Raw genomic sequence first — 12,245 nt, forward strand, 5'->3', positions numbered from 1 at the left:
CTGAGCACCTCCGGGTGTGCCCCTAAAACCTAAAGAAACTTCCAGAAGTAGGGGCTGGAGTGATAGCACAGCGGGTAGGGCGTTTGCCTTGCATGTGGCCGACCCGAGTTCGAATCCCAGTATCCCATATGGTCCCCTGAGCACCGCCAGGGGTAATTCCTGAGTGCAGAGCCAGGAGTAACCCAAAAAGCAAAAAAATAAAAATAAATAAAATAAAATTTAAAAAATAAAGAAACATCCAGAAGCTAGCTATCAGGTGGGGAACAGGTCAAGTATTTCACGCATGGGGGCAACAACACCCTGCAAAAATACGACGGCCAGAGCTGCAGGTTCCCGCCCTTCGTCTCCATCGTGGAGGTGGGGCTGGGGGGATCCAAGTGTGACCCCACCGGCCGGAAGCCGGCCGGGGTCTGGGGGCGGCGGGACTGTCTGCGAGGAAGGGGCCCCGGGGAGACAAACACGTGCCCCGCAGGCTGGCCACGTGGCTGCACCCTAGTTTTAAGCGAAACACACTCATCTGCCCTTCCTGCGGGATGCTGGCTCGGGAATCGCCTTGATCAACCACTGCGCCTGCGCCGACGCGGCTCCACCCGCGGGGCGAGGGAGGCGGGGCCTGAGCCGCAGGGCGGGAGCCGGGACACGGACTCACCAATAGAAAAAAGGAACTGAGACCACGTGCTCAGAAGAGTCCCAATCACAGCTCCTTTTCGGAAATCTCCCCGCCGTCCCCCCCCACCCCCCCCCCCCCGCGTTCAGTCGGGCTCGGAGGGATTGAGTTATACACGAAGGATCACGTGACTTGAGAAAGTAAATACGGCCACGTGGTTTCTCCTTGTCTTGGGGAAATCTTTTTGGCCACGGGTGTCTTCTGGAACTTTATGGAATATGCATGCCAGTGTAAAGATACTCTGGCTGCTAGGAGATAATCCTGCTTTCAGTTTCTGTAGGTCCAGTTAATTCATTTAAGTCAGTGCGCATTTTTTTTTTCTCTTCCAATACCAGGGATAATGAAAAAAGTGGATTTTTATGTGAGAGCATATTCTTAGAGCCCTGCTATATAACCTTTAGTCCTTTTGTGGTTGATTTGTTTTTTGTTTCTTTTTTTGGGGGTTTTGGGGCCACACCTGGCGATGCTCAGGGTTTATTTCTGGCTCTACACAGAAATCACTCCTGGTGGTGCTCAGGGGACTATATGAGATGCCCAGGATCGAACCCGGGTCAGCCGCGTGCAAGGTAAATGCCCTCCTCACTCCTCACTGTACTATCGCTCCGGCCTCTCCTTTTATGGTTGAAAGACAGGAAGAAAAGAGCGAAAGAAGAAGGAAGGAAAACAATATGACGTTTTGTTTCCAAAATGTTGGAAATAGGCAACAATCTCTTAAAACCCAAGGATGTCCCATTACCCACAGATAAGGGTGATGCTACTAAAGAGCTTGTTTGAATGTAGGGAGTTTAGATATGGAATATTTCTTTGACTTTTGAGTCACACTTGATTATGCTTGAGATTTCTTTTTTTTTTTTTTTTTTTTTTTTTTTTTTTTTTTTTTTGCTTTTTTGGGTCACACCCAGCGATGCTCAGGGGTTACTCCTGGCTTTGCACTCAGGAATTACTCCTGGCGGTGCTTGGGGGACCATATGGGATGCCGGGGATCGAACCCGGGTCGGCCGCGTGCAAGGCAAACGCCCTACCCGCTGTGCTATCGCTCCGGCCCCTATGCTTGAGATTTCTGACCCTGTGCTCAGGGGTCCACATGCATTGCCATGGATCAAATCTAGGTCAACTGCTTGCAAGGCAAGTGCTTACCTTCTATTATTTCTCTGGCCCCAAGATGTGAAACATTTTTAGTACAGCAACGTTCGAGAGATAGTCCAATGAGAAGGTAATTGATTTGTGTACATCTGACCTTGGTTGAATCCCCAACAACAATATGGTCCCCAGACCCCCGCCAGGAGTGATTCCTGAGCACAGAATCAGTAGAAAGCCCTGAGGACCACTGGATGTGATCCAAATACAAAGAAAGAAAGAAATTAGAATCTGGGGCTGGACATAGGGCTCAGTGATAGAGAATTTACCTTGCATGTATGAGGACCTGAATCTGAATTTCAATATCATATGGCTCTTGAGCACCGAACATGGAGGATCCTGAGTGTGTCTCCACACCCGCCAATAAAAAAGAATCAGAAGCTTCTGAGAGTGTAGCTGGGTAGTAGAGCACAAGCTTTGCATATATGCAACCCTAGACTTGATCATTGATCACTCATATACAAAGTGGAGACTATTCAAGGTTTATTGCATTTGATGACCACAAATGTGAAAATCAGCTTTAAATGTGTTGAAGCCTTTTAACGGTTTGAAAAAGAAAAGAATTGTGGGTGTCAGAAAGCTGGTTTGAGGATAAGTTGCTTGCCTTGGGGTCAGAGAGATCGTATAATAGGTTAAGAAATTTGCCTCCTACACAGCGAACCTGGGTTCAATCCCTCACACCTCATATGGTCCCCCAAGTCCTTCCTCCATGAGTGATGCCTGAGCACAGAGCTTGGAGTAAGCCCCGAGCACAACCAGGTATAGCCCAAACTGCCACCGACACAAAAAAAAATGTTGCTTGCTTTGCATATGACCAATTGAAATTCAAATCCCAGCACAATGTAAGGTTTCCCCTAAGTACAGTCAGGAATTACTCTTGATCATAGACCAAAGAATAGCCCCTCCCTGAGTGCCTTCAGATGTGACCACAAAAGAAAGCAAGAGAAACAGTCAGAGAGAGCTATAGAAAATCCAGTTGAAAAAATGTAGGAGAGGGAAGATGGCTCAAAGGACTGGCATGCATGCTTGACCCATATTGGAAGCCCCAATTCAGATCCTCTGCTACTTAATAAACGCAGAACTTTGGGCAAGTGAGTCTCTGCCTAGGAAAATAAGCAATAGAAGGTGTGACTAGAGTCCCAAGCTCAAAAGGTTATTCAGGGAGGGATACTGGGAACATTGATGGAAGAGAATGGGCATGGGTGGAGGGATGAGTACTTGAACATTGTATGACTGAAATGTAATCATGAAAGTTTGTAAGTCTGTAGCTATCTGACAGTGATTCATTAAAATAAAATTTAAAAACATTTTTTTCTTTTTTTTTTTTTTTTTGCTTTTTGGGTCAGACCTGGCGATGCACAGGGGTCACTCCTGGCTCTGCACTCAGGAATTACCCCAGTGGGGCTCAGGGGACCATATGGGATGCTGGGAATAGAACCCAGGTCGGTCGCATGCAAGGCAAACGCCCTACCCGCTATGCTATCACTCCAGCCCCAATTTAAAAACATTTTTAAAAAAAAGGTTATGCAGAGGACTTAGCGACACAAAGCCATGGCACAGAGTAAGTGACAGTGGATGGTGGTGGCGAATCAGTCTTCAGGTCGCTTGGAAATATCACTGTAATTCAACAACCAAGACAGGAAGGAATGAGGGGGCCAGAGTAATAGTATAGCAGGTAGGGTGTTTGCCTTGCCCAAGGCAGACCCGGTGGCATATTGTTCCCCCAGCTGACAGGAGTGATCCCCGAGTGCAGAGCCAGGAGAGAACTCTGAGTAGAACTGGGTGTGGCCCCACAAAACCAACCAACCAACCAACCAACCAACCAACCAAGAAAGACCGGAAGAAATGAGGCATACAAGTGACATGAAAGAAGCTTTATTGTGTTCAGGAGACAAAGACTTAAACCATCTCCAAGCACAAGGTCTTTCAACAGATGCTTTGGTGCGGGGAAGGGAATCCAGGAGGCAGGCAGACTCCTCCCTCCAGAGGCTATGCTCATGGCTTACAGTACTTATTTCTGTCCAGGTTCTTGTACTCCTCGTTGTACGGGACCTTGGAAAAGCAGATGGCGGCAGCAAGGTCACAATGGCAGAGGAAATCCTCGCAAGGGTTGTTCTTGCCTGGAAAGAGCAGAGGAAGGGGACTGAGCAGGGGGAGGGACCCACCTGCTGCACGGAGCAGGGGCCGGACAGTTAACTGCAATGATCTGATAAAGTTTCCACTGCAAGTTTAGGGTTAATAGAGTTATTGAATCAAAGTACGGGAATGACAGCTACACAATCAAAGTGATTTTGGGGATCATGACTAAAAACTTATGTTCCTGATGTGAAACTCCAGTGGAACCCGGCAGCCTGTGCCTCCCCAGGTGATCGCAGGTGAGGCACCTCATACTCTCTCGGGTAAGTCTCTCCTCTGTCCCTCACGTCACCAAGGGGCTCACTGCCTCCAAACCCATCAACCACAGAGCGTGGATGACACGGGCAAGGAACTGTGAGGTCGGGAAACACTAAAACATATGCTCAAGGCACAGAGCATTGTACATTTCCTCTCTTTTCTCCTCCTCGTGCTCCTCTTCCTCCTCCTCCTCCTCCTCCTCCTCCTCCTCCTCCTCCTCCTCCTCCTCTTCCTTTCCTCCTCCTCCTCCTCCTCCTCCCTCCCCAGCTTCAATCAGGATTTACTCCTGGCTCTGAGGTCAGGGATCACTCCTTGTGGAGCTCAGAGGACCATATGTGGTAGTGCTGGGGATTATGCCTGGTCAATCACATGTAAAGCAAGCACCCTACACACGGTACTAGGAGTGATCCCTGAGGACACAGCCAGGAGTAAGACCTGAACACTGCTGATTATGGCCCCAAGTCAAAACAAAACAAACAACAACTGGGGCTGGAGTGATAGCACAGCGGGTAGGGCATTTGCTTTGCATGTGGCCAACCCGGGTTCGATTCCCAGCATCGCATATGGTCCCCCGAGCACCTCCAGGAGTAATTCCTGAGTGCATGAGCCAGGAGTAACCCCTGTGCAATGCTGGGTGTGACCTAAAAAGCAAAACAAAAAAACAAAAACAAAACAAAAAACAAAAAACAAAGCAACAACATCAGGGCAGGAAAGATAGTACAGGAGGTAAGGTACCTGTCCTCATGCCTCTATCCATGGTTCGACCCCCCACACCACTTAAGGCCACCTGAGGCTTACCAGCAGACAAAACAAATACCCAAACACCTGCAGAGCGATGTGGCTCAGGGGCAGAGCACCTGCCGTGTGGGTTTGACCCCTGGTGCTGCCCTATATGCCCGAGTGGCATCCCTCTGGCCCTGCTCTTTGTGATTTCAAGTGACCCCAGTCATCACAGTAGCCAGAGCCACTAGCCACAGGCAGAGGAGTGCAGAGAAGGACAGGAAGAGAACAGACACCACTCCTTGCTCAATTTAGGTCCTGGGCAAGTGGCTTGGTCTTCCGAGGCTGAGTTTCCTCCCCAGTGAGTGGGGGCAGCAGCTCTGCCTACCTGTGAGGCTGTTTCGGGGCCAGAGGGGACCAGGCACCTAGGGAACCGTGAACCATAGCTGAGAAGGGGCTGCCCACTGTGTGCATTGCAATGATGCCACCCCAAGCCTGCCAAGGTCAACCGGGAGGTAAACTTACTACTGCAGACGACCTTGGACTTGGTGCAGGAGTAGGAGTACCACTTAAAGTAGGGGTGGTCCAGGAGAGAGCTGCAGTGTCCCAACTTTGCAGCTTGGCCATAGCAGTTGTCGTGTGTCAGGCAGCATCTGGAGAAGACAAGGGGCCAGGAAAATCAGCCTTTGCTCCTTCAGGAGCAGGTGATGTGACACGGGAGATATCGGCCCTTTGGCTTGAGAAGAATGACATTTTATCCGGTTTATGGAAGACAACTTACAAACGGTTGTAGGAAACCTCACCCAGGCTGCTGAGGGGACCGTTGTGAAGAGCGCCAGGGGACAGCTGAGTGGGCCCTGTCTCTCTGTTTTACAACGTTTCGCCTCTAGAGGGCAGCAGCAATCACCGCCTAAGACCTTGGATTCTGCTTTTCATCCCTAGCAGTGTTTTGATTTTCTTTTCTTTTCTTTTTTCTTTCTTTCTTTCTTGCTTTTTTCTTTTTTTTTGCTTTTTGGGTCACACCTGGCGATGCACAGGGGTTATTCCTGGCTCTGCACTCAGGAATCACTCCTGGCGGTGCTCAGGGGATCATATGGGATGCTGGGAATAGAACCTGGGGCTGGCCGCGTGCAAGGCAAATGCCCTATCCACTGTGCTATCACTCCAGCCCCCAGTGTTTTGATTTTCTATCACTGTCCCTGTCACTGTCGTCCCGTTGCTCATCGATTTGCTCAAGCGGGCACCAGTAACGTCTCCATTTTGAGATTTGTTACTGTTTTTGACATATCGAATACACCACGAGTAGCTTGCCGTGTGGGCGAGATACTCTCGGTAGCTTGCTGAAAGTAAGCTCTCTGAGAGGGGTGGAGCAATCGAACCCGGGTTGGCCTTGGGCAAGGTAAACACCCTACCGCTGTGTTATCACTCCAGATCCTATTTTCTACTATTGAATGTTATTATATTCATAATGTTAGAATTCAGATTCCTTTTAAAAAAGTTATTTATTTATTTATTTATTTATTTATTTGGCTTTTGGGGTCACACCCGGCGATGCTCAGGGGTGACTCCCGGCTCTGCACTCAGGAATTACTCCTGGTGGCGCTTGGCAGACCACATGGGATGCCGGGGATTGAACTTGGGTGCTTGCCTGCCAGGGAAATGACACACCCGCTATCCCTCCAGACCCAGGTTCTTATGTTAATGACAAGAAGTGAATGACGGTGCTAATGTTCCAAATGTGCCTCCTCCCTCCGTGCTCCCCCGCCCCCACCGTGAGCTCCATGCATTGGACCTGCCTCATGCCATGGGCTCGCTGCTCCTCCTGCCCATCCCACGCTCACCTGTCCAGTTCGTCCACGGGGGTGCCGTATCCACCTATGCCACAGTAGCAGCCGTACTTGTTAAATTTCAAAGGACTCATGCTAGGGATCAGGCACGAGATCATTTTGCCGAACTGTGGAATACTTTGCGCGTTGAGAGTGCTGAGACCGTCCACTGTAGTGGCCACTGCAAAAAGGACAGGGAGAGGGGCTGGAGCAATAGCACAGCGGGTAGGGCGTTTGCCTTGCACGCGGTCGACCCAGGTTCGATTCCCAGCATCCCATATGGTCCCCTGGGCACCGCCAGGAGTAATTCCTGAGTGCAGAGCCAGGAGTAACCCCTGTGCATCGCCGGGTGTGACCCAAAAAGCAAAAAAAAAAAAAAAAAAAAAAGGACAGGGCGAGCTGAGATCCCTCCTGGTGGGCGCTGCTGGTGCCTTCTAGCCACCCCTGCCTGCTTCCCTCCCAGCCCTCCGCACTGGGCAGCGGCGGAAGAGCAGAATCTGGCGGAGTGAGCAGGGTTTCTCTCCTCTCTTTGTCTGGTTTTTGGGTTTTGGCCACACCTGGCTGTTCTCAGGGCTTGCTTCTAAATTTTATTTATTTATTTATTGTTTGCTTTTTGGGTCAGACTCAGCGATGCACAGGGGTCACTCCTGGCTCTGCACTCAGGAAACCATATGGGATGCTGGGAATTGAACCTGGGTCGGTCGCATGCAAGGCAAACGCCCTACCTGCTATGCTATCACTCCAGTCCCTCTCAGGGCTTGCTTCTGGCACTGTGCTCAGGACTCACTCCTGGGGGGCTCAGGGGACTCTGGGATGCCAGAGATTGAACCCAGGTTGGCTGAAGCAAGGCCATGCCCAAAACAATGGGCTGTGGGTCCAGTTCAAAACCAGACCTTTCCTGACCGTTCAAGCAAAGAGGCCACTGTGCTCTCTGATCCCTTCATCCCTTCATCCCTTCATCCACTTTCCTCCGCAGAGCCTCCAGCAACCAGGAGGCGCCTCTTTGCCTCATGCCTCCCCCTCCCAGGACCAGCGACGCAAGGAGGGGTCTCGGGATTCTGAGGCCCCGAGTCAGTGGGCTCAGACGTCTGGAAGGCAAACAAAAGGCCTCATCATGAGGCTATGGAGCGTCTCCCTGGCACGGACTAGAGGCCCAGTAACTAGGACTGGTAAGTGACAAGCGATAAGTGATAGGTCACATCCGCCTGCAGCGAGCGCTGAAGCCCAGCCCTGCGGGCAGGGGGAGCAGGGCACTTCCCCCTGACCCCCCCCCCCCCAGAGCTGGGCTCCTTCAAGAGAAGCCGCCAGGAAGCGCTTTGGGGGCCACACGTGGCTTCGCCTCCCGCCCGGCCCCTTCTCTCTCTGGCTGCCGCTCACTGTGAGAGCCGGACTCCAGGGCATGGGCGGGAGGCGGCTGGGGGCTGCAGCCTGTGGGGGACGAGGCCCCATCTGGGAGCTGAGGCTGAGTGACCTGCCCACTGGGCGTCTCCAGCTCCCCCTGCTGCCCCCGATGCTGTTTTGCTGCTCCCCCCGCAGCCCACCTGCTCTTGGCAGAGGACACACCCACACAGGGCCCAGGGGGGCTCCAGGCACTGGGAGTGTCTCCCTCTGAGTAACCAGTCTCTGCCCAGCCTGGTGCCACGGGGGCTCAGCTGCCTGCAGTCTGAGGGGAGGGTGAATGACTGAAGGCTGCCTGGAGGAGGAGGGATTTGGGTTCCAGTGTGAGTGGTTTCCCTCACTCACTCCAGACACAGGGCGCTCAACAGCCAGACTCTCTGGAGTCCTGGGGGTCCCACTAGGCATTGGGGAAGCAGGAAGGGACAAGAACAGGAAGTCAAGGTAGGAGCTGCTGAGACCTTGACGAAGGCCAGGAGGAGGAGAGAAGAGAGGGGCTCTTGGCCGGGGTGCGTCTGCCTTCTGAGGGCTAAGCTGAGGTTCAGGGATGAAGGTAAAATGTGCCTGAGAGGGGGACTTCAGGGAACCCCAAGAACAATTTTTAAGTAGTATTTTTTTCTTAAGTTTTTTTGTTTGTTTGTTTGGGCTGGAGTGATAGCACAGCGGGTAGGGCATTCGCCTTGCATGCGGTTGACCCGGGTTCAATTCCTCTGCCCCTCTCGGAGAGCCCAGCAAGCTACCGAGAGTATCCTGCCCGCACGGCAGAGCCTGGCAAGCTCCCCGTGGCATATTCGATATGCCAAAAACAGTAACAACAAGTTTCACAATGGAGACGTTACTGGTGCCTGCTCGAGCAAATTGATGAGCAACGGGATGACAGTGACAGTGACAGTTTGTTTGGGGGCCACACCTGAGGTTGCTCAGGGCTTTCTCCAGCTGAGCACCAGAAATCACGCCTGGCAGGGCTTGAGGGATGGAGTCCCAGGATGGAGTCTGGTCAGTGGGTCAAGGCAAGAGCCCTACTTACTGCACTGTCTCTCTGGCCCCATATATATATATATATATACATATATATATATGTATATATATACACATATACATATGTATATATATATATATATTTGTTGTTCTTTTTGAGCCATATTCAGTGATACTCAGGCATCACTTCTGCCTAGTGGTGCTCAGGGGACCATAGATGGCCCCAGAAATTAAATCAGGGTCCGCAACTTTCTAGGTCAAGAGCCTTCCCCACTTTACTATCCTCCAACCCTGAATGATTTATTGATTTATTTTGTTTTGTGTTGAGAGTAGAATCCAGTATCCGGAGCCAAGAGGTAGAAGGCTGCCCTGTGGGAGCCAGGTATGCGACATCCAAGGGAATTTCCCCTGAAGGAAGCCCTTTACGGCTGCATTTAGCCAAACTGTGTCTGTTTGACCAACAATCTCAGATATGCAAAGCATAATCCAAATAAAACAATATTTGTTATTCTCTCAGTGTTTACTGGCTCTAAGCGACACGTACAGCAAGCTGAGACAGTAAGGTCTCGGTCCCCGAGTCGCTTAGACCCTGATGCCGCGCTCTGTCTCTTTTATTCTGTCTCTTTTCTTTTTTCTCATTTTCTTTTTGGGTCACACTCGGAGGTGCTTGGGGGACCATATGGGATGCCGGGGGGTTGAACCTAGGTCGGCTGCGTGCAAGGTAAGCGCCCTCCCCGCTGTGCTATGGTTCTGGTCTCTCTCTCTCTCTCTTTTTTTTTCTTTTTGGGTCACTCCTGGCGCTGCACTCAGGAATTACCCCGGCAGTGCTCAGGGGACCATATGGGATGCTTGGAATCGAACCCGGGTAGGTCATGTGCAAAGCAAATGCCCTACCCGCTCCAGCCCCACTGTCTCTTTTCTTAATTCTCATAGCGCCCCGCTTCACAGTAAGATTAAGAACTTTACTGTCCTCAGCCTGCTCACCTGGGGCTGGTCCCCAGCAATTTGGGGGCCACACCTGTAGGTTTTCAGGGCCTACTCCTGACTACACTCAGGGATCACTCTTGGCAGGCACTAGGGACCATACGGGGTGCTGCGGATTGAATTCTACTATCTCGCTCTACTATCACCCTGCTCCCCTGGATGTAAATATTGACATTTTATGTTTTTCGGCCACCCCAGCGGTGCTCAGGACCTACTCCTAGCTCTGTGCTCAGGGATCACCCCTAGCAGAGCTAGGGGGCTATCTGGGATGTCAGGGATCGAATCTGAATCTGCCACCTGCGAGGCAAACATCACACCTGCTGTACTGTCTCTTCAGCTCCTTCATTTAATTTTAGGGGCCTGGAGAGATAGTACAAATGCCCTCATTTGCCCTGCACACAGCCAACCTGGGTTTGGTCCCCAGCACACTATATGATGGCTCCCCGAGCCAGCCAAGATTAATTCCTGAGTGCAGAGCCTGGAGTAACCCCGTTGCCAGGTAGGACCCAAACTCTTTAAAAATCATTCATGGGCTGGAGTGATAGAACAGAGGGTAGGGCGTTTGCTTTGCACGCGGCCGACCCGGGTTCGATCCCCAGCATCCCATAGGGTCCCCTGAGCACCGCCAGGGGTGATTCCTGCGTGCATGAGCCAGGAGTAACCCCTGTGCATTGCTGGGTGTGACCCAAAAAGCAAAAAAAAAAATCATTCATTTTTAGGGGAAGTATCCAATGATTCTTAGAAGTCCTTGGGGTACGACTAAAAATACTCAGCCGGGTTGGTGCTCTGGCCTGGGGCTTGTTGCTGCTCAAGGTCAACATATCCAGGGGCCACTGTGGGCCATTCCTGGTGGGGAGGGAGGGGAAGGGGGGCCATGATGGGACTCGGGGTCTCCTGCACACAAGCCTGTGCTCCAACCCTTTGACGGTCTCCCTGACCCACACAGACACCAGTAGGCCTCGGGGGAGCCCCGAATAAGGGCCTCGGCTCTGTCTCCTGTAAGTGGGGGCCCCTTCCAGAGCAGGCAGCTCTTGGCCGCACTCGGAGGGAGGAGGGGGTCGCCTACCTGAGAGCCAGGCAGCCAGCACGAGCAGCTTCATCTCGTCTCGGCGGGGAGGAAGAGAAAGCCCTGAAGCCGCCCGGGCCTCCCTCCTTGTACCTACTCAAAGGCCCCAATGAAACTCGAGTGTTTGCTTTGCTCACAGCTGACTCAGCAAAGGCCGGCCCTGAGACTGTCCGCACTGGAATGAACTTGACCATCAAGATTGTAGGTGCTAAAATGGTGGCAGCGGCAGCAGCCACGCGGTGAGAGCCACCCTCTAAGACCCCTACACCAGGAGGTAGGACTTTCTCTAGTGACGTAGCCTGTAGGTGATCCTGGGAGGGGAGGTGTTCCCGGCGCGCCTTCCGCCCAGAGATGAACCAAGAGCCGCGGCACGAGAAGCAGAGCCTCCCGCCTACTGACTGTGATCCTGAGGTCTCCTAACCCATTTTGGCACCAGAGCAGATTCTTGCAACCATCCATTTTGACTGTGAACTGAGCTAAAATATTAGAAACCCAAAACCTTCAAAGTCTTCACTTTTACCAAGGAAGAGAAATTATTAGATGATGCTTATTCAGCAGGCCTGATTGTTGGGGAAAATTTCCAGTCAACAATAGTGAGTTCTGTATGGAAATATGAAATGTACTCAATATATAGAGAGAATAATGGGAATATCATCAGCTACTTGGATGGGGGGTGGGGTGGAGGGGGGTGTATTGGGGTTCTTGGTGGTGGAACAGGTGCACTGGTGAAGGGATGGTGGTTTAATCAGTATTTGACTGTGACTTAAACCTGAAAGCTTTGTATTTTTTTGTTTTCACGGTGGTTCAATAAAATATTTCTTTAAAAATAAAAAAATAAAAATAAATAAAAAAAAAAAGATTGTAGGTGCTGGAAAGGACTGGAAGGCCTGCAGGCCCTGCCAGCAAGGGGCCATGGGGACGGGGCCTGTGGCATCATCGGGATTTTCTGGTGAAAGGAGCCAGGTCTGGGGTGCCCAGTCTTGAGTCCCCACAGCCTCCAGCTCTCTGCACTCGCCCCGGGGGGAGAAGCCAAACCCCTGTGGGACAGCGGGGACAAGGGGGCTGACCGGAAGTGCCC

General features: G+C 51.6%; 1 protein-coding gene across 1 annotated transcript; it reads right to left on the reverse strand.

Annotated features, from left to right (window-relative positions):
• Window positions 1-3,799: 3,799 nt before the first annotated feature.
• On the reverse strand, window positions 3,800-11,201 carry LOC101540825 (phospholipase A2-like). Its single transcript, XM_004611221.2, has 4 exons — window positions 11,168-11,201; window positions 6,760-6,925; window positions 5,444-5,571; window positions 3,800-3,924 (listed from the first exon to the last, which is right to left on the reverse strand). Exons 1-4 carry the CDS (start codon window positions 11,199-11,201, stop codon window positions 3,800-3,802), a joined length of 453 nt encoding a protein of 150 aa, XP_004611278.2.
• Between the last annotated feature and the right edge of the window lie 1,044 nt (window positions 11,202-12,245).

Source organism: Sorex araneus, chromosome 9 (assembly GCF_027595985.1).
Source record: "Sorex araneus isolate mSorAra2 chromosome 9, mSorAra2.pri, whole genome shotgun sequence".
Taxonomy (NCBI): Eukaryota; Metazoa; Chordata; class Mammalia; order Eulipotyphla; family Soricidae; genus Sorex; species Sorex araneus.